We start from the raw sequence: 27,668 nt of genomic DNA, 5'->3' as shown, positions 1-27,668 counted from the left end.
TGAGGTGCACCACTTTAGTGGTGTTTCTTTTCTTGCTGTGTCATGTACAAGTGTAGATTTTTTACCTCTCGTCCTTTTCTTTCATCTCCTTTCATTATCGTATTTAAAGTATATTAGTGATGGTTAGTTTTAAATTTTAGTCTACTGCTACAACACTGAGATAGGATGACGATGAAAGTTAGAGGAAGAATGGACACTCAGCTACAGATGTGGACTTGGGTGCAGGGAGCCAAGGCCATGCTGCTCCAGCACTCTGGTTAGGGTGCATGCTTGCACTTCTAATGCCACCATTAATTGTTTTTCAATTCTTGTGATAATAGTTATTCACCCAAGATTCAGTTTTGTACAGGACCATTGGCTCGTCCCGCTCTAGGTCATGCACCAGTGTTCTAGCTACCAATAGGCAAGGAGAGTCCTGGTTTCTATCGTGGCTTCCTCTAGACCCATTGGCTTCTAGTGTGGGAGGAGAGGCCCAGACTCCTTCCAAGACTGAGAGTAGGGGAGGCTCCCTCCAAATTGGATATTCAGATGCTGGGTAGCCAACAGAAACTCCATGACAGTCCATCCTTAAGTCTGCCCAATGCAACCATCTCCCCTACAACAACAACAAAGGCACTCATCCTCTCCTCAAAAGATGACAGCTCAGTCTAATGAATTATTTTATCTGCCCCCAAGTCCACATCTGTAGGTGATGATCCATTTTTCCCCTTTCAGGGGATTTCAGGTGGTTCCTCAAAGGTAAGATTACTTGTCAAGCAAAAACAAAAGATGCTCAACAGAAAATTACAAAATGTCAGAGCTGAAAAGAACCTTGGGAGTCATCCATCCTACCCCCTCTTATTGATGAGTAAACCATACAGGGTAGAAAACGATAAAGGCCATAGGAAAGGTACACACCAAGTGCTGCAAGTTTCAAAGGAAGGGCAGTACAGATCTCCTTGAAATTAAGGGGAGGCTTGATGAAGGTAGGGGGACCTAAGCTCTGACCTGACACACAGTGGGTGGACTATCCTGGTCTTTTGCTAAATTCTGAAGTACTTTTCTGCTCATAGTCTGCTTCTCTTAAATTCCTCCAGCCATAACTTACTTGGCTTTTTGAGATCTTACTCGTTTGGCCTTGATTTTTTTCCACATTCCCTTCATTTGGATTTTGGTGTCCTTGACCTGGTTGCCTATTTGGACTTGGCCCGGTTCTCTTTCCAGCTATGTGTCTTGGCTGGAAAACACCTGAGTCTCAGTCCCTGGGATTAGGTGACTCCCCCAGAAGTCTTAGGAGATTCAGAGAAGTCCAAGGGTCACAAACGCAAATGCCTTCTGATTTCAAGCAGGTAACAAATGTGTGAAGTGGCTGGCTGTTCATTAATACACAAGTGGTGCTCGCGGGATTTAAATTTTTATTGAAAACCAAAAGCAAATAAAATTAATGTGCTGCCCAAACAAAACCATCTGTAGGCTAGTTTCTGCTTTTGCTGTCAAAAGTTCGTGACTCTTGGTTCAGACAGAACCTGTAGCTATCAGGGCAGGTTCAGGAAAACCCAACAAGTCTTTATGTCCTAAACTGCGTGCGGCCCAGGAGTTCCGTGATAAGGAATTTATTACGCTGTCCACAGCTGAGGCTCAGACATTTACAGACCTGTTTTATAAATTAGTGAGGCATTCAATGCAACCCATATTGCCGAAAGTGCTGTTGAAGCAAAAGGATCAGAAAGGAGGAACGAGTCTATGGGTTACAATGTGACCCCTTCCTTACCCCACGGTGGTAGTTCCTCTAAGCCCCAGGATTCCGCTGGGCAGTAGACGCTGAAGCGCTGGGTCATTAGACTCCTAAGTCTCACTGCTGACGGGGGTGATGCATCATAGCCTTCCACAGTCAGGATCTCACTTCCCCTCGGACTTCATCACCGATTTCCTATCAGACCGGGCTGCTCCCAGAGCCTCTAAGTGTCTGCCGGCCCATTATCCAACCCTTTCCACCCTTTCCGAGCCTGCCTAGGTCCCACCTCACTGCTGAAGCTGTCCCCATCCACTCGTCCTGGACACCGCCCTCCCAACCCCGCGCGCTGGTGCCCGGTGGCACCGTTTGGGCCAGGGTCACACGCCTGCGTGTTAAGATGCGAATGCGAATACGCACAGTAAAAAACTCTGAAACCGCCTCCCCGCCCCCCCCCGCCCCGCCCCGCCCCGAGGCGGCGCTCCAGAAACACAACCGCGTGCCCTGCGCAAAAATGAATGAATGAACACGTGACTCAGAGTGCGACCTACACGCTGGGAAAGAGCACCCTTCCACACACCTCCAAGACTTCATGCCCCCGCAGGACCTGACTCGCCCAAAACAGGCGAACCTGACCCCCGAGCGCGGAAGGCGAGGGAAGAAGGTTGGACGAAGATCAGGCTTCCCACAGGCCAGAACGGCACGAGGGGCGGGCTCTTTTTCGAACAGGTCGCATATTGGTTGAGCCTCCAGCCTTAGGGCTGGGATTGGCCGCGACGCGCCAAAGGATGCCTCTGCGCGGAGAAGGGGCGGCCCCGAAGGGCGTGGCCGGGGCTCGGTCCCGCCCCGGGCGTAGCGGGCTCGGGCGTGAGGGCCTCGGTCTCCACCTGGGACCCCCGCGTCGGGGCCGCAGCGTCGCGTTGCTGGCGCCGCAGGCCCGGTCAGGGAGTCCGAAGCGCTTGAGGCAAGGTAGGCAGCTTCCCGCACGGGGGTCGGGGTTCTGCAGCTCCCGCCCGCCCGTACCCTCTGCCCAGCGGTCGCTCCAGGTCTGCGAGGCCGGGCTGGGCGCGTCGCCGGGCCCCGAGTCCCCCGCCGGGAAGGGCACAAAGGCTCCTGGGGGGGGGGGGGGGCGGGGGCGCCTCTTGCCTTCGCCTCCATTTTGCAGGCGGCCCGGCGGGTGCGGGGCGCGGCGGCCGGAGGCCCGGGTTGGAAAAGCCTGAGCTCGGTGAGGCCGAGCCGAGGGGGCGCGCGTGTCCACGTATCCTCCGGTCCGAGCAGCTGCGCGTCTGGTTGGCCCCGGGCGAATTCACTTTCCCTCGCGGCCTCTCCCGGGCGTGTGCTGTTTACCCTGTGCGCTCGCCGGGGCCCAGGGAGTAAGGGGCTCGCGCTGCTCCCGGTCGGGGCTAACGCCGAGACCCTCGGTCACTAGCTCACGGCCCTTCCCACGAGAAAGATGGAGACGAATGATGCTTTCTTGGTGCCGTGAATGCAGCAGCCCCCGGCTGCCGAGGGGAAAGCGCAAAATGTCTTGCTTTTTTGCCTAGAGAGGCCACCCTTTTCGGCTGTCATCACTAGAAGTGTTCTCAGCAGCCTGGAGGCACATGCTCAGGCCCTTTGTAATTATTTGGTTGGGTTCGGTGTATTGTTTGTAATAAAAATGAGCGGAAACCTGCCAGTGCGGGAGCAGATTGGACCTCACTGGGAATTCCTCGCTGGTGGGGGGTACGGAGGGGGAGTGGGGCCTGCACGATGATACGTTGTATTCATAAATACCCTAACAGCTCCCAGATCTAGGGTGGGAAGGATGTTGTTAAAATGCCAGGCAAAATATACTAGATCAGTTTGCCGAGGGTTTGGTTAAAAGAAGTACAGGTCACCACTTCTCATCCTGTTGCCTCCATCACCTGGGTCAATTCTAGACCACTCAGTACTGAAAAGAGCAAAGAACTCCGTTTCACCTCTTCTGAAAAGCTTTTAAAGCTCTTCCCCACCCCACAGCTAATAATCTCTTGTTCCTTTAGGCTACCTTCTATTGCCTCTTTTTTTTACAAGCATCAAGTTGTGTGGTTTCCTCAGCTCCTAGCACAGTGCTTGGAACAGAGAAGGCACTCAGTGGATGAAGCCAAAAGAAAACAAAAACAGCAGTGTAGCCAAAAGTTGACAAAACAAAAATTTTCATTCCTTTAATTTGTTGGACCAGTTATTATTACTGGTTAGGGAAGCTGTTGACTTCTGGCTCTCTTAAGTCAAATCAGGCTTTATCTGCCAAGTTACTAACTCTGGATACATTATTTAACTTCTCTGTGCCTCAGCTTCCTTATCTGTAAGATAGGAGTTATAATAGCACCTACTCCATGGGTTCTGAGGATTAAATAAGATATTGACATAGGGGTGCCTGGGTGGCTCAGTCGGTTGAGCGTCCAACTCTTGGTTTCAGCCCAGGTCATGATCCCAGGGCCCTTGGTCGAGCTGTGCCTAGGGCTCCACAGTGAGTGTGGAGCCTGCTTAATATTCTCTCTTTCCCTCTGCCCCTCCCGGGGTTCCCATGCTCTTCCCTCTCTCTCAAAAAATAGTACAAAAAAAAAAAAAAAGATATTGATATAAAGTGCTTAGCATAGTTCGTGGCTCAAAGAAAACGTTCAGGAGCAGTTAGCAGTTGTTAGGATAAAAATAAACAGATACTTCAATAGATTTACTAGTATTAAGTATCTATATAGTACTTGACCCTTCAGGGTCTCTCTGCCTTTTAGTCCTTATCTGTGGCTTGATTTTAAAAAGTCCTTAAGCCTTTCGTGATTTTCCCCCCATAGCAAAAGAATTCCATAGGAGACTATCTGTTATTCATTTAGAGCCTTACCACCCACTACAGATTGATGAAGTGCCAGATAATAACTTGGCCAAGTACTGCAGTAGTAGCTGATATACTCTTAATGTGGTCTGATACCCAGAATGGTCCTGTAAGAGCAGAGGAGTAAGACAGATGGGGCCTGTTGTGGCTAACAGGAAATCTTCAGGATGATTGGTTCAGCCAGAATGGCAGAGCTTGTGGAGATGGACTTGGGGTGGCTTCTTTTCTTAGAACTTTGTTCACATGAAGAAACTGTCTCCTGTCTTTGAAGTTGTTCACAAACACTGTGAAAAGTGGAAGAAGCCTTCTCATTGGCTTTAGACCTGTTTGCCAGACCTAGAGGTGGCAGATACAACCCCGAGGGGCTATTGCCTCACTTCCAGGTTTTCCTGTACCACTTTCTGGGGGCAGGAAGCAGGCCAAGTTGTACATTTCCTGTCAGCTGGAGGTCCCCTTGAACTGTGTTGATTTCTCTTAAATTATTTGGAGTCATCGAGACAAATGCTGTCTGTTTTTCACTTGTAACTATCACAGGAGAATTCTGGTCTCTGATTCTGTTTTTAATGTAGGCATAATGAATCTTGAATCTTTTCTAGGGAATACGGTTCTTTCTGGATACGCCTTTCCAGCTGTAACATACTTATAATTAGCTATTATATTAAAAACCTGCCACAGATGTGAACTTTTTCTAGTGTCCTATTGCAAAGACTTTAAGGACATGGATCGTAAATTTCCTTCCCAAGTGTACCTGGCATAAGATAGGCAATCACTGGGGCACCTCGTTGGCTCAGTCAGTAGAGCATGCAACTCTCGATCTTGGGGTTGTAAGTTCGAGCCCCACATTTGGTGTAGAGATTACTTAAAAATAAAGCCTTAAAAAAAAAAAAAAAGAGAAGCACTCAGTGAATGGTTACAAAGCCACTGTAGTGGTTCCTTTCCAGCCTGCTGAAACAGGCTTACTGATTAACCTGGTGCTCCTGAAACATTACTAATCGCTGGAGATCTTGCTCAAATGCAAATTCTGATTCCAAGACTCTGGGGTGGAACTTTAACATCTACATTCCCAACAAGCTCTGAGGTGATGCACATACTGCTCGTCTGTAGACCACACTTTGTAGAAAGGTACTAACATAAGTACTTGCATTTGGTTTTTAGAAGTATTGCTAAAAACAGATTATGTTTCCTTATGGGTTTGGATTTATGATCTTTTTTTTCCTATGATGTTATTCTATTTTTCACAATTCTTTTTTAATTTTTAATTTTATTTATTTATTTTTATTTTAGAGCATGCAAGTGGGGGAGGAGGCAGAGGGAGACAAAGAATCTCAAGCAAGCTCCACACTCGGTGTGGAGCCTGAGCTCTAACTCACAACTGTGAGATCATGACCTGAGCCAAAATCAAGAGTTGGAGGATGCCCAATCGATTGAGCCACCCAGGCGCCCCTGTTTTTAACAATTGTTATATTTTGTTCCAAAAAATGATTTGAGAAATCATTCCAAGGTACTTTCAGTAGAACAAGATTTTTCAGTAAAAGTAATTGAGGCAGATAGGTTGAAAGAAAAGTAGGAGGAAGTCAGGGGTGAGAATAGTATAAAAGGTGAGTGCCTTCTCTGGGCTGATGGCTCAGAGCTTGGACCCTGTTTCTGATTCTGTGTCTCCCTCTCTCTCTGCCCCTCCCCCGTTCATGCTCTGTCTCTCTCTGTCCCAAAAAATAAATAAACGTTAAAAAAAAAAAAAAATAAAAAAAAAAAAAAAAAGGTGAGTGCCTTTCTGTCCTAAGCTTTTTGCTTGAGGAGGATTGCAGATTTGGCCCTGAGCTTCCTAGTAGTCAATGCAAAGAGGAAAATTTTATCAGTTTTGCCAGTACCTATGAAGTGAAAACAAACTGGCTGTTCAGTGAAACAGTTGTTTTTGTTACTGAGACCAGAGAATTCTCCAGTGGTTTCTCCAAAAGAGGATCCTTTGGTACAGTGAGTGACATTGTTATCAGTCTTCGTACATGTGACCTGACTACCTCACAGAAAATGCCCAGGACAGTAAGAGCAGTGGCCTCTGGAGCTGCAACCCTGTATGCCAGGGCCAGCTTCCTTAGACAGCAGGAGAGATTTTTGTTACAGGAAAGCCGGTTTTCTGCCTGCTCTATGGTGGGAATAGAGGATACGGTTGTTAACATGTTGAGTCCTCCACATCCTTGTAGTTTGAGTTTTGTTGGATGGGGACAGTTTGCGGAGGAGGCCAGAGAGCTTGCGTTCCAGTGGACGGGAGGCTGGGAGCTCAGCCAAGCTCCTTGTAGACGTGGTAGTTGCATCTCTTTTGAGGCCTTCTGAAGACCTGCTTGATGAGTTAGAAGACTGGCCTTGCTGCACGGCTGTCGGGTGGTCCCAGTCAGCCTGTGAGTGAGCGAGTGAGAAAGTGAGGGGAGCAGCCTGGCCACAGCCCTCCCACCAAATTGATTTAGAGGGAGCCAGTGGCTCCTCCTCAGGCCCTGGAGGACTGTCTCTAACTCTAAGCAGAACAGAGGGAAGTCGCCCTAGGAGGAAAAAGAAAGGGGCTGCTGGTGCCCGAGCATCCTGAGGATGGCATCAGCCCATTACCAAGCCACGGGAAACACGTTTACCCTCCATAGCTTTGAACCTCTTCTTCCTTTTCACTTGGCTTGAACCTTCAAAGGAGGTGGACGCGGCGCTCAGGGTGACCTGCCCCACAGGGAAAGACAGGGTCGGTGTGGAGGACTAAGGGACTTGGGGTCTTCAGCCAGGGAAGGAGCAGGTAGAATGGCGGTTGCTCTTGGCTGTTGACCTCCCAGTCTCAAACCTGTGGCTCAAAGCCACAGCATTCCTGGCACCCACCCCGCTCTGAGGCAGGCCCTGGCCTCTTGTGACTGCCCCTTTTGTTGGCCTCCCCCACATATGTATTTACCCCCAACACGGTGCTTCCCACGCCTGGATTGGCTTCTGCCTTTAAGCTTCTTTCTCCCATAAATTAGTTCCCCCAGAAGCTTTCCAACAACCTGAGGATGTTGGATCCTACCCCGCCCCCTCCCCTGTTCCTTGTGGGCAGTTTTATGTTTTTAGGGAAAGAGCAATAGTACTAAGAGCCTCTTTGTCTGGTTCTCTGGCCAGATTCTGCCGCAATGTGTGCATGGCATTTGCCACCTATACCTGTGGCCTCCTGTGAAAACACAAACTCCTTGCTTTTGTGACAGAGGCTTGCTCTGTCAAGTATACGTAGTCTGCATGGCTGGTACAGGTGGCTGGCTGTGTGCTTGGGGATAAAGATGGGCCTTGCCTGTACACAGCTTCCCTGGCAAAGTTGGTATAAATCAGATTATCTCAGAGGGAGGTTGTGATTTAATGAGTCCTGGAGATAGTTTTTGGTTTTTTTTGTTGTTTTTTTTTTTGGCAGGTAGTCTGTTTTTGATCGGAGGAGGATTGATCCCTGGTTGACCATTCCTCTCTCAGAATGGTTTAGTTAAGAGAGGGGCATCATCCCTCCCCCCTAATTCCCAGCCCTCCTTTGTCCATCCTGGATGGGAGTGAGTGGGAGGAAGGCCTGGCAGCTGTGACAGGGCTGCACGAGAAGGGTCAGATGTCCAGGCTTACAGAGTTAGCGTTGCCACATACGTGACGTATGAGCGTATTTTTACTGTAGGGCAAGCGGATGCCAAGCCTACATCACTCCTAATTATATATATCTGGTAGGTCATATGGCCTCTGCCTGAGACTAATGAAGAATTTTAATAGAGTCCAGGTGGTTGCTACAATATCCTGAAGCTTATGTGGTTTGTCTCTTGGTTTGGCCAAGGACAGGGCAGTTCTGGGATGTACAGATTTTTCAGATGGAGGGTTGAATTCATTGTTCATTGCTATGCTCCGAGGGCTCCAGGCACTCATTCCGACCTTGTGGTTCTTCCCTGGTAGGGAGGAGGCTGGCTAGCTCTCAGGAACTCTGTAAGAGAAGTTATCTCCGAGCAAGGAGGCCCCCCCACAGAGTAAGTAGTAGGTTTTGTAAAGCTGTTGACCTGGGAGACAGTGTTGGTTCAGCACCACAAGTCATATTCATGGTCCAGAGCAGACCATTTTGAAATGGTCTTTGAAATGGGTGCTTTGAAAAGGAGTTAAGCTGCTTCTCATTGGAAGTGTCTAAGTGGAACCCCTACCTCCGTCCTCACCCCAGAAAGTTAGAAGAAATGATGTGCAATGAAGCTATAGAAATGAGGGCTGGACCTTCATGCAGTATTACAGCTGCCCACCTGGCAAGCGTGGATGGAGTTGAGGCTCAGAAATCTAAAACTTGTGCATTTTCTAGGCCACTTCATCATGTTTGATGTTTTTTTTTTTTTAATTTTTTTTTTCAACATTTATTTATTTTTGGGACAGAGAGAGACAGAGCATGAACGGGGGAGGGGCAGAGAGAGAGGGAGACACAGAATCGGAAACAGGCTCCAGGCTCTGAGCCATCAGCCCAGAGCCCGACGCGGGGCTCGAACTCACGGACCGCGAGATCGTGACCTGGCTGAAGTCGGACGCTCAACCGACTGCGCCACCCAGGCGCCCCATGTTTGATGTTTTAAAAATGCCTTTGCTTCCAACAGTCATCACTTTCAGTTTTCCCTGATTATTTCTATCCCGGTTGACTCTTACAGACTTTGAAATCTTTTCTTTCACATGTATCTGTCTCCTCATAACTTGTGGAGCCAAGGGGAGAGCATGATTTGGTAGGCAGATTAATAAGTAAGATTAGGAAAAGACTGTTTATCCAGACTGAGGAAATAAACCTGCCTTTTATGATGTACTGTTTCCATGAAAATCATTCAATCTCAGACCATCTTACCTGGTTGCTCAAGGGCCTCTGGCGACAGTTCAGGTTTGTCTGTACACTTGAAAGTTACCTAGGGTGTCTTCTAAGTAGCTTATAATTCTAGCTCACCACTCCCAACCCCCCAGAATAAATGGATAGCTTCTTTTTGAATAATGAGGTCCAGACAGGACAAATTCAAACTACGTCATCAAAACGAAGACCGATCATTTGCACCCTTTTTTTGCCCCAGCATCATCTTATTTCAGCCCTCGTTGCAAGACCACACCCTTTTAGTGGAGGGAGAATTAGTCACCCATCAGGCCTGACTCTAGCCTTTGAGAGAGTTTCTAGGAATGGAGCAACAGTAGAAGTTGAGAGCTACAGGTTAGATTTTCCCAGTTCATGGTCTCCACGTATTTCTCTAGTTGCGAAAACAGAATTTGCCTGTCAACAGCTTCATGTGTAGTTTTTTAACTAGCCACAAGGTGAGGATGTGGCTCCATGAACATGTTGCAGCAGGACTTGGTCACTCATCTCTTTGTCCTGTCACTGTCTTCCCTCCATGTACTTCTCTGCTTTGTAACTTGTTGCCTTTGATGGTTCAGAAAGAGCTTGGGTTCTGGAGTCACACAGTCCTGCATTTAAATCTCTCTGAGCCTTGGTCTGTCTCCCCCTCTGTGAGGGAAGATAAGAGGACCTGCCTCCCGTGGGAAAGTCACTCTGGCATGCTGCTGGTTGGGGTATAAATTGATGCCACGCCTTAGAGGGCCACTTGGTAACGTATGCCGAGGTATGTGCAGGTACCCTTCGCCTCAGCAGCTTTTCTTCCGGATGTTTCTGCTGTGCACGTGCTAGCATGCATGCAAGAGATGTGTGCCCTTGATGGTTCTGTTTGGTCAGTTGTTCGTTGAAGCATGGGTTGTAATAAGGAAAGATTGGAAATAATCCCAGTATTCACAGATAAAGGGACAGTGACACTTTTAACATGGAATATGGTACTGGGCAGTGATGTAAAAGAAAGAGGAAGCTCTCTGGGTATTGTTGAGAACAGATGTCCAAGATACTGTGTGTGTGTGTGTGTGTGTGTGTGTGTGTGTGTGTGTGTGTGTTAGAGGGAAAGAAAGCGTTCTGAACGGGGTGTCCTGTACAATGCTACTTTTATGCAAAGAGGGAGAAGGATGAAATAGATTGTTGTGTTTGCTTGTACATCAAGAGCTCAGTGAGAGACCTATGTACAGAATTAATGAGACTTTACCTGTTTTTATGGGAGTATCTAGTAGTAAATATTTTGCTTGAGTTATATGAGAAATTGGCTGCTTTTTCTCTCTCTGTTGGACTCCTTTGTTGCCTGTAAGGTGACTTGTTACACTGATTCTGTGCCCTACGCTCCCTCCATGACACTGTTGGCACCAGCTGACCCACAGCACACTCCGTGTGCCAGGCACTGTCTTAATGCCCTGCATCATGCAGGAGCTTGTTACAGTGAGGAATGGGGACAAGGACAGAAGGAGACTTATATCTGCAGTGCATTTTATATTTCATCCACAGATTACCTGTCAAAAAAATTGTTCTGCCCCGTGCAGCGGTTGTGAGAAGAGAGTCAATGTGAATTGTGTGCTCTGCTTTAGAGTCACGTCCGAATGGGTCTGGAGCCTCGTGTGCCCAGGCAAGCAGAGTAGGACCCTTTTCCAGTACCGGGCGGGGTGTTCTGAAGACATTACTGTGCCCCGCCCGGTTTCCCTGGTGTGCAAGCTGAGCAGGATGAGCCCCGGTCTTCAGCCTCCGCCTTCCCCGCTCCTCCTGGCACCTCCTCTTGCTATCACTGCTTCTCCTGGTCTCTGAGGAAACAAGGCTATTTTTGTCCAGGTTCTAGCTTTGAGGTTCGCCCAGTGCATTCCAGGTGACCGCCAAAATCCTGGGCACTTTTGCTTCCCTTGTTCCCCTTCCAAATCTTCTGGGAGTCGTTCCTCCTTCCAGCTTTTTGGCCCGGCCCCGTCCACCGGTGCCCCCAGGGGCAGTTGTTGCGTATACTGTTAGGCTGAGGGGAGCTAGCCTCTGTCTGTAATCCCTGAAGCTCTTACTGGAACAGGCCTATTTCACATTCAGCTCCCAGATGGTTCCGTCCTCCCCCCGTGAGTGCTCGCCCCGGTTGTCCCTCACCTGCCTGCCCGCCAGCCGACCCAGGGCTCTCACTGTCATATGCATGCATGCTTTGTGGCCATTACCGCTGTCACCCACCTGGATTTCCCTCAGTGCGAGTTAATCATAACCCGAGCTAGTGGGAGAAGAGCTGCTGCTTGCTCTCTCTCTGGCAGGAATAAATCGCTACCTGCTCCACTGCCTGGGATGTGGTTTCTGTGCTTTGAGAGAGGGTCCTGCCTCCTCTGCCAGGCAAAAGCAGGCACTGTATGAAGACCCTGGGCTCAGCCAAGGCCCGAGCCTGCCCTGACTTGCTGTTCCCTACGGCAGAGCGGTCAGAGCCAGGCCAGAGCTGCCTGCTGATGGGAGTACTGCAGCAAAAGAACTGTCGTGGGGCTGGCCCAGGGAGGGCCCAGGCCGGGCCCCTTACCCCAGTGGCAGTAGGCCAAAGGGACAGGGACGAAAATGTGGATTTAAGCCTGGTCTCTGATTTGGACCTGTATTGACCCTCCTGGGCACCTGGTGCTGGGGCTGGTACAGGCCATATAAAAGCAGAGGACAAAATGGTTTGCTCCTGCATCCCCTTTGGAAGGTTCTGGGGCCAAGGAAAAGCCAGACCTGTGTTCTCTTCTGAGGAAATAGACACCATTTGTTCTTTCTTTTCTTTGGCCAAAAAAGGGAGAGAGGGAGGGAGGAAAGAGGTTGTCCTTAATTTTTTTTTTTAATGAAATATAGTTGACATATTAGTTTTAGGTGTACAACATAGTGATTCAGCAATTGTATACTTAACAAAATGCTTACCACGATAAGTGGATAAGTATGGTCACCATACAACATTATTTCAGTATATAGATTATATTACAATATTATAGACTATATTCCCTATGCTGTGCTTTTCATCCCTGTGACTTACTTACTTTATAACTGGAAGTTTGTACTTCTTAATCCCCTTTATCTATTTCACCCATCTCCCCCACCCGCCACCTCTCTGGCAGCCACTAGTTCTCTATATTTATGAGTCTGTTTCTTTTTGTTGTTGTTTTGTTTTTTAGACTCCACATATAAATGAAAACATATGGTATTTGTCTTTCTCTGAGTTATTTCACTTAGCATAATACCCTCTAGGTCCATCCATGTTGTCATAAATGGCACAGTCTCATTCTTTGTTTATGGCTGAATATTCTTGGTAATATTCCATTGTATGCACCATATCTTCTCTGTCCATTCACTGTGGATGGACACTTAAGTTGTTTCCGTGTAATGCTGCAATAAACATGGGGGTGCATGCATCTTTTCAAATTAATGTTTTCAGTTTTCCTCAGTAAATATCCAGAAGTGGAATAACTGGGTCATATAGTACTTCTATTTTTAGTTTTTTGAGGAGCCTCCATACTATTTTCCCCAGTGGCTGCCCCAGTTTCAATAATTTACATACACTGCACAAGGGTTCCCTTTTCTTCACCTTGTTGCCAACACTCGTTATTTCTTGTCCTTTTTGTTCTAGCTGTTCTGACTGGTGTGCGGTGATGTGTCATGGTTGTTTTGTTTGTTTGTTTTAATGTTTTGCTTATTTATTTTGAGAGAGAGAGAGAGGATCCCTAGCAGGCTCCTTGGTGTCAGTGCAGAGCCCAACAGGGGGCTCCATCTCAGGAACCATGAGATCATGACCTGAGCCGAAATCAAGTCAGATGCTTAACTGACTGAGCCACCCAGGCGGCCCTGTCATGGTGGTTTTGCTGTGCGTTTCTCTGATTAGTGACGTTGAGCATCTTTTCATGAGTCCATTGACCATCTGTGTCTTTTTTGGAAAAATGTCTAGTCAGGTCCTCTACCCATTTTTTAAATCACATTATTTGGGTTTTTGGTATTGAGCTGTACGAGTTCTTTATATATTTGGATATTAAACCCTTATAGGATACACGATTTGCAAATATCTTCTCCCATTCAGTAGGTTACCTTTTCTTTTTATTGGTGGTTTCCTTCACTGTGCAAATGTCTGTCTTAATCATTAAAAAGCAAGGTTTCCTGGACACAGATGCAGAAAATACATCTTTTTTTTTTTTTTCCTTTCCCATTTTGTAGAGAGCTGAAGGCCTCAGGGGAACACTGACCTAGTGACATCTCAATGGCTTTGGGAGAAGAAAAGGCGGAGGTGGAGGCCCCCGCAGACACCAAGGCCCTGTCCTATGGGCAGTGGAGCTGCAGGGAGCAGGAAGTGGACACCCCAGGGCTCACGAGCGGGGAGCAGGAGCAGCCACCACACCTGGAAGCTGAGGGCGGGCTTGCATCCCCGGTGTGGGGAACAGAGGGGCTACCTGCCCCTGCCTGCTGTGACAGGGCTGGCCCCAGCCCCTCTGGAGCCTACCAGCCACAGGCCAACAACACCAGAAGGGAGCCAGTAGCTGGTAGATCTAAGCCTGCTCTTGGTTGCCTGCTTCCTTCTGCTGGCCCGGGGACTGGAGACCTTTTGCACTCTGTGGAAAGCCAGGTAGGTAATAAGGCAAACGGGACTTTAGATTTAACTAATGTGGTCATTTGGCAGTATGTTCTAGCATTCTTCTCACCCTCTTACCTGCTTTCCCAGCTTCTGTACAAGGTGGGGACTTAAGGGAGTCTGGGTGTGATGATTTCTGATTTACAGGCTCACCTGGAGAGTTGGGCCCTGGGGACTCTGTCCACAGTGTCTCCTGTTCCTCAAAAGTGTGACTGGTGACCTTGTGAAGACTGGGGATGCTATGGCCAAGATCTATTGCCCAGAGGGCTAGACCACGGGGCCGTGTCTTGTTTCCGACTTGGTGATCTGAAGTCTTCAGGGGGAGCCCTGAGGAGACTTGGGTCCAGGGCTGTGGGCTCTGAGACTGGATCCCCTGGGACCCAAGGAACCTGGCAGAGGCTTGGAGCCCCCGTAGTAGGCGGCACCGTCCTTGGGGAAGAATTTCTTGTGCCTCCCTGACTGCAGGGAAGCCTTGCCTAGTACGAGTCACATGGATCAAGGAGTCCTCCTTGACTCTGTGACCTCCGACGTATCACCAAGTCTTTCAGGCCCTCAGAAAGGTGAGGGCCTTGGGAAGGTGACCTGAATGATCTGTCCCTTCCGGCTCTGGCATCCTACTATGTTCTGCTTGCCAAGGCCTTCCATGGGATGGCTTTGATCTCTTTAGTATCACTCTGGCCTCGGCTGCTGAATACTGCCCCATGCAGTTCTGTCCTGTGAGGATGCTCTGAGTATGCCTGTCTGGGAGAAAACAGAAACTGGACCCATCTGCCTGGGAACAGGGGTGGTGGGAAGTTCAGGGCACCCGTGAGAGATTCAGTGAGGCAGGAAGCATATAAGCAAACATAGAAATGGGCTATTTTGTGAGCTTACTAAAAATGGGCTGCTTGTTGTAGTACCTGTTGTTTGTTGAGCTCTTACCCTGTGCTTTTCACATGTGAGCTCCTTTAATCCTCATGTCCTGAGGAAGTGGTACCGTTAGCATCCCCGTTTTACAGATGAGGGAAGTGAGGCCCAAAGTCATACATCTGGAAGGTGGCAGTTAGGGGTTGGCATCGAGTCTGTCTGGTTCCAAAGCCCACGCCTTTAACGGGTGTGCTATCCCGCCTCCCCCGGGGGCACGTTCTTCGCTGAGCAGATTGAAAACTCAGAGGGAAGAGGCTGAAACGCGTGACTCGCTTTGCCAGCGTTCAGTTCCCGCAGGTGTGAGCGGAGCAGGGTGTGGCCTGGTGGATCGCCTGCCTGTTTGGATGTTTCCTTCACACAGTCAGAGGTTTCTTCTGCCCGGGATGCGCTTCTCAGAAGTTAGGTGGCGGGCTCCGTAGCACGACAGAGCTGTCGTAGTTGCACCTGCTCTCTGCTTGCATGGAGGCCAGAGGGCGAGATCAGTTTGGGGAGGGCAGTCTGCTTCCCGGAGCACGCGGAGTTTCCGTGCCGGACGCCAGCCGCACACTGTCCGGTTCTCGCATCGGATAGCGGACTCTAATTTCAAGACCTTTCCTGAATATCGTCTAGGCCCCCAAGGAACATTCCAAAGTTGTCCTTTAAGAATGAAATTTGGTTTGCTTGCTTTTACTTGACTGCTTTTTCTTCCCTCTGTCGTTACAGATGGAGGAGACCAGGCTTTCTGCCTCAGAGGAGCTACCTCAGACTCTTACTGTTCCCAGAGCCATAGGTCTCTGCTCAGGACATGATGCTGATACCGAAGATGACCCGTCCCCAGTTGAGTCGCCACGGGCGCTGGACCTCAGCCAGCAGCCTCACAGCTCAGGTTTCCCTTTCCCGACAAGATGGAGGTCTGTGGTGAGCCAAGGGACTGCTGTTCCTCAGTTCTCCAGCCGCAGCGTCTCTGCCTCCTCCCCGGGCAGCAGTCTCCAGGGTCACCAGGAGAAGGCGGAACCTCAGAGTTGCTCCATTGCCAAGGTCTCATCCTCCCTGGAGCTGGCCATGCCCCACTCAGCTCCCTCTGTGGGGTCAGGGCCACGGCTCCAGTGGTCACCACAGCCTGCGTCCTCTGGGGTTGATGCTCCTGGGCCGGGCAGGAGGCGCCTCTCCTTCCAGGCCGAGTACTGGGCCTGTGTGCTTCCAGACTCCTTACCTCCTTCCCCTGACCGCCACTCCCCACTCTGGAACCCGAATAAAGAGTACGAAGACCTGCTGGACTATACTTACCCACTCAGGCCCAAGCCTCACCTCCCAAAGCACCTTGACAGCCACGTGCTGGCTGACCCTGTGCTGCAGGACTCAGGTGTAGACCTGGATAGCTTTTCTGTTTCCCCCGCGAGCACCCTGAAGTCACCCACTAATGGCTCCCAGAATTGCCCATCAGCAGAGGCCTCTGCCCTGCCATTCTCTAGGCCCGGAGATCCAAGCCTTAGGCGGTGGTCCTCTGGCATACCTCAGAAGCAGGGCAGTGTGGGGTTGGCGTCTTGTAACCAGCTCACATCTACCCCCAGAGCCCCGGGCGGTAGGGATGCTCCTTGGGAGAGCAGAGAGCCAGCCCCGAGGGGTGTGAAGGACTGGCTTGGGTACATGGGCAAGCACCCTGAGGCGGGCTCTCCCCAGCGGAGGACATGGGAGAGAGGGTGGCCCTTGCCCAGGACAGAGAGAGAGAAGGGAGCCAGCCAGGGTGTCTGGCACCCTGCCTGCACAGAATCTGGATGGAAACCAGAAGAGGAGGTGGAAAGTGATGACGAGTATCTCGCCCTGCCCGCTCGGCTGACGCAGGTTTCTAGTTTGGTTTCACATCTAGGTTCCATCCCCACCTTGGTAACCCTGCCCACGGGGGCTGCCGAAGGGCAGACCTCCCTCGACGTGTCAGACGGCGATGGGCCAGCTTCCCTCCTGTCGGACTCTAGCCAAAGCCAGCTTCCTTCTGAGGCTGCCCTCAGAGGGTCCAGGGGCCCTGAGGGCCACAACCACCGTTTGCTCTGCTCCTTCATCCATGCAAGGGGCTCTGCAGGGGAAGGCGGTCTGGGGAACAGCCAGGCCCTGGGAGTCTCCTCTGGGCCCCTGAGAGCACACTCTTCTTTGCCAGCTGTGTGGGATCGGCATGCGTTCTTAGACCTAGATGCTGCAGGGCAGCCTCCTGGGAAAGGAGAGCCCGGAAAAGAATCACTCGTGCAGTGTGTGAAGGTAAACTCCACGTTCAAGAGGCTTTGCCTAGAGGGAGCTCTTCTGCCAGTGCACGGGGAATAAAATTTAGTGACCTTGAGCCCTTACATGTGCCGGGCACTGTGCTGTGCCTTAGTTTACTTGATTCTCACCCCTCTGCCCGATAAGGACTATTGTTGTCGTTTCACAGTTGGGAGAAAGGCCTTAAAGGGGTAGGTAACTTGCCCACCCAAGGGCTGGAGCCTAAGCTTAACCATTACTCCTGGCTGCTTCCTAGAGCTCTTGACCTTGAGGATTAAGAGGTATTCTGCACGAAAAAGGTCTGGGCTCTGAACTAAACAATGGTAAATGGCTTTCTTGACTGCAGGACTTCTCAGAGCTTCAGTTTGATAAAGTGGTGGCACTTCGGAGTTAGAGTCACTTCATGTACTGTTTCCTAAGACATTTTGATCACCAAACCTCTTGTGGACTCATGACTCTCTGGCGATAGAATTAATACCCTGTGGAATGGGGTCGTCAGCATCAGACAGATCTGAATTTCAATCATAACACTGCCGTATTTGGAATTTCAGCTTAGTCTTTTGAGTTTGCTCATTTGTAAAATGTGGAGCCTTGCCTCTCAGGGATGTTGTATGGATTACAATGAAACCTTTTTTTTTTTTTTTTAATGTTTATTTTAGAGAGACAGAGTGCGAGTGGGGGAGGGGCAGAGAGAGAGGGAGACAGAATCCCAAGCAGGCTCCAGGCTCTGAGCTGTCAGCACAGAGCCCCATGCAGGGCTCGAACTCACGAACTGCAAGATCATGACCTGAGCTGAAGTCGGATGCTTAACCTACTGAGCCATCCAGGCGCCCCTACGTGAAATAATTCTTGTTGAGGGCTTTGTATAGTCCCTGACACTAGGACGTTCAGGTATGTGGCTCTCTGCACATGGAGAGTCCCACATACGGCCTTGTGTCCTGGGTGAGTGCATGGACACTGCACACACACAGCAGCACAGGGGGCTGGAAAACCTTGAACCCATGAGCCAATGCAGTAGATGTTTCCATTTGTCCCGTGAAGCAGGTAGGACAAATGTTAGCATGTGCCTCTTTTGTGATAAAAGACTGAAATACTGCGAGGCAAAGTGCTTGGCTCATAGCCTCCCTAAGGTGAGTGGCCAGCAGGAGTCTAGGAGCCAAGTGCCCTGGGCATTGTGGGAACAGAACAGGGACGAGCAGTTGTAATTCACTTGGTTTCCTGCCATAGGTTCAAGTTAGTCGCGATTATAGTCATTATCTTCTGTTTTCCTCAGGGACAGTTAACAAAGTTAGCACTGGTGCTCACTCGAGAATTGGTTTCCATGGTTGGCATGCTTTGGGGCCATTCCCTGTCCACGGCCCCTCCCCTTAGCTGCTCTCTTCTCACGTGCAGAGCAGGCTTTTCTCAGCCTGTCACTTTTGCTGTCATGAAGGCTGAGGGGAGACAGCCAAGGTGGGGCTCTTCATATTGTGCTGGCGGAGGTCTGGAGTCAGGGTGGGAACAGGTTGGGGGGAGGGAGAGGAGTGACACCTCAAGTGAGGGAACGCTCCAGCAAAGTGCAGTCTTTCTCCTAGCATCCCCTGGATTGAAAATGTAAACAGCAGTTTGGTCAGTAACACCATGTGTTCTTTTATTTGCCTACAGACATTCTGCTGTCAGCTGGAAGAGCTGATCCGCTGGCTGTATAACATAGCAGATGTCACCGACCACCTGATTCCATCCAAGTCCAATCTTACAGGTCTCAAGTCTTCTCTGCAGCTTTACCGGGTAATATGTGGTCCTGGCTTCTTAGCCACCAGAGTGGTGGCTAAGTACTTGATTACAAAGTAAAAGCTCAAATAACTGATACTCGGTATGTTATGGCGCAATTGACTGTTCTACCTGAAATCTAATCAGAGGTCCTTTCCAAATTCTTTTTGTTGAAAAACTGCAAAATGTAGGAGTTCTCTCCCAGGCCAAGAAGAGTTTGGAGAAAACCTATTCATCCTCTAATATCCTTAGGGATGATTTGTAATGTAATTTTCCAAATGTCTCAGGGATTAAGTATAGATCTGCACTAGTCACGGAGTCACCAGTCACATGTGGCTCTTCAGATGAAGTAGAATTAAAGATTCCTATTTCTGTTACACTAGATACAATCACAAGTGTCTGGGCATCACATTTGTCTAGTGACTACCATATTGAGCAATGCAGATAGAACATTTCCATCATCACAGAAAGTTCTTTTGGAAAGCACTGACTAGAATTTGCTTCTGTGTGTTTTGTTTTGGGGTTTTTTGGTTTTGGGGTTTTTTTGCCTCTTTTTCATTAAGGTTCTGTTATTTTTAACGTCTCTGTATGTTCTGGTTCATTTGACTTTAGATCAGGTGTATCTGGAATGATAGTTTGTGCCTGTTCTAGAATAATTATCAACAGGTCCCCCTTCATTCTCAGAAGTGTTCTGAATTGGAGGATAAATTATACAGTTATGCAAAGTATAACATTAACCTTGACTGAACTACCCAGAGGCCCATAGCACTGTCTGGTTGGCCAAGCATTTTTAACGTCTTCTGAAGGAGCAGAGGTAGTTAGGAATTGTGGTCTGAGCCTGATGCTAGTCTAGAAAGGGTTTTCTGAGACAGTTTTTTGAATTTCTGTAACCTAATCAAGTGCCTTCAGAGGAAGATGTTATTGACCCTTGCCTCAGCCAGAGTAGCACCAACCCAGCCCCCCGGCACATCCTGGCGGGAGGGAGGATAGGCCTTTGGTGTTCCGGCAAATTTAGGGAGGGGCCTCGACTGGGTGGCCAGCTGTCCTGCCTTAGTGGGAGTGCTACTTCCTGCTGTGTGGAGAGAGGTGGCCCTGAGTTCCTTGCCCAGAGTGTGCCGGAGGGAGGAGGAGAAGGCGGCTGAGTGTGACAGCGCCCTCTGCGCGCAGCTCCGGAGTGTGCTTGTGTAGCTGAGCAGGGCTCACCCCTTGGGGGTCCAGGGGCAGTACCGCTGTGGGGAGAGGAAACTGCCTGGAAGTTGCCCTCAGAATTATCTGGGTGGTCTCTCCAGAGTGCCTCGGCCCCATCCCCGTCAGAGCAAGTGCCAAGTAGAACAAGTCCATTCCCTCCATTGTATCCCTCACTGTCCTTCTCTGCCTCACCTTCCAGGCTGGCCAGAACAGCTGTCTTGTTTTGTGGGTAGAACTGAGATTTGAGCTGGGAATTAACCCTCACAAGTCAGTGAAGACTGTCCCTCTTGTGTCACCACACAGCTGTGTCATAAAGCACGACAGCTCTGTCAGCCCCTTCCCCACACAGAATGGTGCATGACTTATGAATATGTATGAGCTGCCTTGACCCCCGCCCCTCCCGCTTAGATAGCTCATACAAGCAAGTGTGTGTGTGTCCACATGTTGTTACTGTGACTCTGTCTCACTGTCTTAACACAGTAGGTTTATGGCAGCATATAAACTAGAGAATACTAAAGAATAAAATAATCAGCATAGGTATTAGGGCAAAAGAAAACTAAAGAATATGGTTAAATCCAAGAGTAAAATGATAACTTGAGAATGTGAACCACCAAGTTCTGTACCCCGTACTAAAGGTTGTCATGGATTTGACTTTACACGTCTTAGCGTTAAAGGAACATCAAAACAGTCGGCTATAATAAGGCTTGGTACCCACGAGGAGAAAAAAAGTCAGCTACTTGGGAGACTCACAGCTTCCCTGATGCCTTCCCCAAGGCCCAAGGTCTGCACAGAGTAGGACGTTCCGGGAAGAAGTGGGTCGAGGCACTTCTTACGTGGCTCTCACTTCCCAGGTCCGTTAGAATAGAAGACACTGTGTTTTGAGAATCCCATAGCGAGTTGTGACTTTAAAGAAAACCCAGTGAGGTATAACAAAAAGAACCCCTGCCCCCCAATCTGTTCATGAACCAGGCTCTGCCAGGGAAAAGAAAACTTTTGTCAGACTGTAAACAAAAGAAAAGATTGACTCTGTATCTATTTTGGGTTCAAAGAATCAAAGAAGGGAGAGTTAAACTAATGTACTGTTTACTTGGGGAATTCTGAAGATCGAGTGGGTTTGTCTTCCAGGTTAGAGGGGAATAGAACTACCTTTGTGCAGAGGATCATTTTGAGTAAGTTTTACAGAACAATAGTAACGACGCTTTTTTTTCTTTATTTTCTCATATGCTTTAAGCAATTTAAGAAAGATATAGATGAACACCAGTCCCTGACTGAGAGTGTCTTACAGAAAGGGGAGATTCTTCTTCAGTGCCTGTTGGATAACACCCCAGGTGAGATGCTTGAAGATTTGAATTGAGCCCGCGCTCCATCCCTCGGCAGCAGGTCCAGGGAGCCACACTGTCACTGGTAAAGACCCCCCTCCCCCCAACTGCCATAGATTCCTGTGGCTGCAGCCCTCCCACTGTCGTTGCCCCACGGCCACAGGGGGAACCAGTCACGGTCAGAAAGGTAAGTTGAGTAGAAGGCCTGGAGCCTGCAAGAGTGACACACTTTTACCTTTTCCTGGTAGTGACCTGCGCAGGAGTGCTGGTTTTAATCCGGCGGTCTTTGGTTCTCTGGTAGGATATACACAGTAGGGAGCCCTCAGGGGTTCCGCTCCTATCCCAGCACAGGCTGGACCCCTCTCTGGTTATCTGCTTTGTGTTCTGCCTTGAAGGAGACTTGTTTCAGCATCTGAGAGCAGTCAGTCTGTTCTAAGGGAGCAGACTAAGGGAAGAAGTGAACTGATGAGAGAGAGGGACAGGTGGATAGTGGTATACCAAGTAAGCTCAAGTTCATTCTGTAGGATGGACTCCCCACTTAGGAAAATGTGAGGTCACAGACATTAAGAGTATGCCTAAGCCTGCAGGGTGCAAGGATTTACAGTCGGCCTTGCTCTTGCTGAGGGCAGATGGGATGGGGAGGATGAGGTGGGGAATGCTAGCTTTAAAGCAGAGAACTGATGGATCGCCAAAGCAGCCCCTCATTTCCTATAAGACTAAACAACCAAGAGCTAAAAGAGCCCATGTAGATTATGCCTCAGTTTTGGAGTGAGGTGTGGTTTATCCCGGGAACAGACCACATTGTCAAAGCTGGGCGGGGCCCTCGGGCTCGAGAGGGAGTGAGGTGGCACTGTCCTGACCAGCAGCGGTGGGTTCATGTTAGGCAGGTGGTATAGGGTGGTTTCTCGACCTGGGCATTATCAACATCTTGGGCCACATGATAACTTTCTTTGTGAGGAGGGTTGTCCTGTGTGTTGCGGGATGTTTCGCAACATCCCTGGCCTTCGGCCATTATAGAACAGTACCACCTCCTCTCCAGTTGTGACAACCCATAATACCTCCAGACATTTCTTCCCCTGGGGAGAAAAATGACCAGGGTTGAAAGCTGTGAACAGGCAGAAGGGTTTCAATGGGACAGGGAACTACTGAAGGATTTCTAGCGGGGATTATCCGGTGTGAATTATGTGAGCCCTTGGCAATCCCCTGCCCTCAGGAGGCCTTTGTTTTGGCTCTTGCACTAGGGTTTTTTGGGTTTTACTGGGGCAGAATTCAGTATGCCAGCCTCCTCTGCTGCATGTAGTTACATCAGCATCGTGCTGAACACTGTGTGCCAGACACTGTGAAGTAGTTAATGTACCAATTTTTTTTTCCCATTTAATCCCAGCCTCGTGAGATAGGTACTCTTCTTACTCTCACCTCGGAGTTGTGAATTTGCCTGAGACCACACAAGGGGTGGCAGCCTGGCTCAAACCCCTTTCTGCCGACTCCCCCACTGCTGTGTCGGGAAGTGCAGGGGTCTGAGCAGGAAGGGAAAGCCCTCCATACCAGAAAACTCTCCCAGAGGCCGCATGGAACAGTGGGCCTCTTAAAAAACTACAGGTTCTTTGACCTTCATTTAAAAACCAATCCAGTAATAGTTCTCGGTGCTTAATCTGTAATAACATTTCATTTTGCCCTTGTCTCAAAAGGAGTCTAAAGGTATTTTACTGCCAAAGTAAGGCATTTGGGGTTTCTGTGATTTTCAGATACATGCGCAGGCTCTTTAAGATGGACACACTGCCCCTCCCGTCCTTGGCTTGGACTAATGAGGAACTTTGGTGTCGTGTGAACATCACAAGTTCCCCTAGACGTGCACAGGGTTTCTCCAGCTATGTGTGGGACTGCTTAGCTCTCTGTGGGACGCACCTCCAGAGTCCGTAGAGCCTGGGCACAAGCACTCCTACCCAGTTTCATGGCCTGCTTCCTTCTGCAATCACCAGTGCAACTGTAGGGACAAGAACCAAACTAACTCCCCCTCCGAAATGTCCGTCTCAGCCTCCTGCCGAGGCCTCCCTGTGGGCAGCTGGCTTTTCGCTGCGCTTAGGCTCAGTGCTTGGGTGCCCGTGTCGCCAGTCCTTTCTGGAGCCCACACTCCTTAGCGGTGACGACTCAGGCTCCTGTGTGTACATGTTCAATTAAAACGGGAAAGTCTTACTGGGAAAAATTACTTCATTCTTACTCCCAGCTTTCCTTTTCCTTGGCCCCAACCAAATACTCTAACATCCTAAGATAAATGTTTAGGAAAAAAAAATAAAGGTCCCTGAATTCTGACAAACACACAGGAGGACTGAGCAAAGGCCTGGAGGGGAAAATCCAGCCCAGTCGCTCTTACAGACGAGCTGTACCGTGCACCCTGGCCGCACTCCTCCGCCGGGCCTCGCCAGGACGGCACTCCGCCCAGATGACACGGCACTCATGTGGCTTCCCCGGGGGCCTGATCTCGGCACAGTGAGCCCATGTCCCTTCTCCTGCCACCCGTCTGCCAGCATCCCCTGCAGATACGCAGCTTCCCCTTTCCCTTCCGCTGCTGGCAGATGTTGCAGCTGTAGCAGGAAACCAGAGAGAGTGTTAACACAGCTGATAAAGGCTCAGGAAGCTAAAGCAGCCTTTGTGTTTCACAAAGGAAATAAGGTTTCTCGGAGAAAAACAAGCCTGCTGTGTGTGATGCACTCTGAACCTAGCCTATCCCTTCCGCAAATGAACACTTGGCCTGTGGGAGGAAATCTTGGCCTTACTAACCTCTTGTCTTACTTAGCCTGCTTTCAGGTAATTTTCTTTTGAAGTCTGTTCGCTTTGGGCCCACAAAAGGTTCACGAGCATTCCCAAATCCGTTCCCAGACTAGCTGCATACATGCCAAGTAACAGTTCCCCAGCCAGTAGAAGCTGTTAGGAACCTGGCAGCGGGGCCCAGTGTCCTAATCTTGGCATATTGTTTCGTCTCATTTAAGCCTCCTGCCCCGTAGGGTCTGGGTGTGCCCGTTGTCTTAACTCTAAAGGTCAGAGGATGATAACCAGTCACCAGAGCACCCTGTTTCTGTGCCTTTTGGTGAATTACGTAAATCCAGTGAAGCCAGTGAGATTCTTTGCTCCGCTTTAATCATAAGTTAACACCACAGATTCTCCGGCGCAACAAACAGCAGTCCCTAGAGAGTCGCCGTTAAAAAGAGTGGACATCCTGAAACTATTGCCACGTTCCTGTTTTGTGTAAAACACTGCACCCTTATATATGATTCTTCCAAAACACGCTTACATGTTGGGTGTTGGGGTTTTTTTGGGGCCTAAATGCTTTGAACCTCATTTGTTAGTGTTAAAGGATGTCCTCGGGAGGATCTCGAAGCAGCCCAGTGAGCTGGAGAGCCATGCAGATCGCCTGTATGATGCCATCTTAGCTTCCCTGGACATGCTGGCTGGCTGCACCCTCATCCCTGACAACACGCCAGTGGCACACAGGAGCGCCGACGTGAAGGGGATTAGTCTGGTGAGTAGGCAACCCGAGAGAAGAAAACGTGTCCACTGGACCCCAGTGCCAGGTGAGGGTACAGAGCTCCTGCTCTAAAGGTTGACTGTCTCTTGGAAGACTGTTGAACCAAGAGTGACTGAAACAATGAGATGCTAGAAGACCCAGACGCTGAAAAAGGGAGATGCTGCCATTGCCAGGAAGAAGGTTGGGGGTCTTCCTGTGGGAAGCTGGCTCACTGAGGTGCTTTCCACTAACTCTGTTTCATCCCCACTGCCCACTAAGGACTAGGGTGCCCCATGCTCGCACTTCCGTGGCAGTCCCTCACCTCCAACCCCTCAAGGACAACAGTGGCAGAACTCCTCTGTGCCTACTTTTTTATATGTCTGCGTCTCCGGTAGAGGGCCATTCTCAGGCTGCCTGTTCTGGAGGCTCTTCTGGCCCATCTTCAAGCAACTTACTGATAAATCCTCACCCCTCCCTCCCCAACAATGATCTCTGCAAACTCCCTTCTAAAAAGGGCTAGGGGATAGGTGGGGTCACGTGCCTTGGAGACTTAACAGTACAACTTTCTTTTCATCTTTGGGAAAGTCCAACAGGGAATGATAGGGAAAAGGAGCTGAGAGCAGAGGGGGTCCGTGCCCAATGTGGGGCCGCCACTGCCCAACCTGCTTTCCCTGAAACTTCCTCTCCTGCAACCAAAATGTGGTGCGTCATTCACAGACCTTCTAGGTAAGACTTCACTGTGAAAGTAAAGGATAAAATCCAGGTGTGTCCAGGGCAGGGAGGCCCTGTACTTGCATCAAGGAAATCTGAGCAACAGTCATTGTAGTTCTAAAATGAACACAGTGCCTGCGGGTGTCCTTTCTTCCTCTGCTGCATTCTGCCTGTAAAAATGTTTCTCTTTCTCTTTCAGGCATCTTCTAAGGCAGAGATGTAATCTGTCGGCTAAAACCTGGCTGGTGGGAAGCTTTCAGGAAGCCCTCGTAAGAGCCATTTATAACACTGAAATCACAGGGGGAACTTAACTCTAATGTAACTAGTTTTAAAATGCCTCTCTCTTCCCTGAAGTAAGGGCTATTGAGTTCCTATCTTTATTTAAAATGAATCCTTCCAAACTAAGGTTTTCCTTTTGGTGCTTCTCAACAAAAGCATGTGGCTTTGCAGTTTTTGATAAAATAATGCTAATAAGGCCTATCATCCCCTTCAATCCAGCTAAAAACAGCAGAGCTCCTAAAATAGTCTACCTGCTATAAAGGTCATTTAAAGAAGGTTCGTTTAAGAGAGAAGGTACCAAATACATGGAATTCTCAGGCATACCAGAAGACCCAGGAGACTGAAAAAACTGAATGGTTGGCCAGGAACTTGAGTCTTTTCATAAACTTAAGCTTCGGTTTATAAATCCCCCTTGAAGATTTTAGAAGAGACTTTAAGTCTCCAAATCAATAGTTCTCAAATTATTTTGGGTTGTTAGGACACCTTTTAAGTTATCTTAGGGGCTTAGTAATGCTCCGTCTGCCTGCCTAAGATCTTAAAGGAAAACGTGTCAGACATAGGGAACTGCTACTGAGCTTTGCAAGACTATGGACCTGATTATCCACACCTAAAGGGCACCTCTAGGAGGACGCGTCTATCCACGCATTCCTACTCTGTCTTGGAAGAGCAGTCCAAGATCAGGGAAGAAGAGGGCGTGCGGTCACTAGGGAAGGAAAAAAGGGAAATGTTTGGTTGCATGATACGTAACTTGATAGGGAAAAAAAAATCTATGGATCAACCATTTAAAGCATCAATTGTAAAGCTTTTTAAAGCAAAACGATCAGCTATTGCTGGTAACCAATTCTGCAAAAAATCAAAACAAAACAAAAAACAACCTTTAAAACATTTCTCTTGTGCCATGAATGAACACGGAAGAAAGCATGTCGTCCCCCACCCACGTATCTGTAGCGTTATGGTGTGCTAGGACTTATGGAAAGGATTTTTTGCACTTAAACATCTTTTTTCAAACTCCTTCCAGATTCTCATTTGAGGAGGGTTCTTTTAAGAAAGGAAGAGCTTATGTTTATAAAAAATGCACAGATCATTTTAAATCTAAAGGTGACATTAGAACAATTATTCTCACGAGATTTCTGATACTCCTCAGAAGAGAACATTTAATACAAAATTACCTTCTTTAAAAGAAATTCAGGCCTTTAATCTTGGTTCCATAGTGAGATTTAAGAAGATAAAATTCCTCCAGAGCAAATAATTCTATATGTAAAATTTCCTTAGGAACGACAGATATGTCTAATGGCCTTTGTTCTTTTAATTTTTTTTAACGTTTATTTATTTTTGAGAGAAGGACCGAGTATATGTGCACGAGCGGGGGAGGTGCAGAGAGAGAATCCCAAGCAAGCTCCGCACTGTCAGAGCCGGACGTGGGCCTTGATCTCATGAACTGAGCCAAACCAGGTGCCCCTAATGGCCTCTGTTCTTGAATTGATCTATTTTCTCTTCTCTTTGTGGCTATAAATTGGTACGTGCCTTTCTACTGAGTGTTACGGGGTAGCCCTGAGGCGTTAAACCCACTTATTTGCTAGTATATGAGAGACAGTTTCTATTAGGTTCACCAAAAAACCTAAGATGACAACCCTACAGAAACAGACTGGCCAGTGATACAGCAACTGAATGCCGAGTATGCCATTCTGTTCCCATCCAGCCTAATAATTACCAGCTTCACCTGATAGGAATTTTCAGAGTATTTTATTTCGGAATAACCCGTTTCCCAGGAAAGTATTACTTTACTTAGAAA

At 48.9% G+C, this 27,668-nt stretch overlaps 1 protein-coding gene across 2 annotated transcripts; it reads left to right on the top strand.

Annotated features, from left to right (window-relative positions):
• Nucleotides 1-2,542: 2,542 nt before the first annotated feature.
• On the top strand, nucleotides 2,543-27,156 carry CEP68 (centrosomal protein 68). Of its 2 annotated transcripts, XM_040458251.1 has the most exons (7): nucleotides 2,543-2,680; nucleotides 13,582-13,987; nucleotides 15,602-17,128; nucleotides 18,773-18,895; nucleotides 21,297-21,393; nucleotides 24,729-24,901; nucleotides 25,797-27,156. In XM_040458251.1, the coding sequence occupies exons 2-7, from the start codon at nucleotides 13,625-13,627 to the stop codon at nucleotides 25,818-25,820; spliced, it is 2,307 nt and encodes a 768-aa protein (XP_040314185.1). In that variant the 5' UTR covers nucleotides 2,543-2,680; nucleotides 13,582-13,624; the 3' UTR covers nucleotides 25,821-27,156. The 2 variants fall into 2 exon arrangements, with proteins under 2 accessions (XP_040314185.1, XP_040314186.1); XM_040458252.1 differs by lacking the exon at nucleotides 13,582-13,987.
• The last annotated feature ends 512 nt before the right edge of the window (nucleotides 27,157-27,668 follow it).

The sequence above is a fragment of the Herpailurus yagouaroundi genome, unplaced genomic scaffold (assembly GCF_014898765.1).
Source record: "Herpailurus yagouaroundi ecotype Mexico unplaced genomic scaffold, PumYag 221, whole genome shotgun sequence".
Taxonomy (NCBI): Eukaryota; Metazoa; Chordata; class Mammalia; order Carnivora; family Felidae; genus Herpailurus; species Herpailurus yagouaroundi.
This window is presented reverse-complemented; position numbering and strand designations above follow the sequence as displayed.

What these genes read in the sequence shown, in the direction of transcription:
- CEP68 (XM_040458251.1), top strand. Translation starts at nt 13,625, where the DNA reads ATGGCTTTGGGAGAAGAAAAGGCGGAGGTGGAGGCCCCCGCAGACACC. An exon ending in TGCACTCTGTGGAAAGCCAG is followed by an intron (nt 13,988 to 15,601) that starts GTAGGTAATAAG and finishes CTGTCGTTACAG; the next exon opens with ATGGAGGAGACCAGGCTTTC. An exon ending in CACTCGTGCAGTGTGTGAAG is followed by an intron (nt 17,129 to 18,772) that starts GTAAACTCCACG and finishes ATTTGCCTACAG; the next exon opens with ACATTCTGCTGTCAGCTGGA.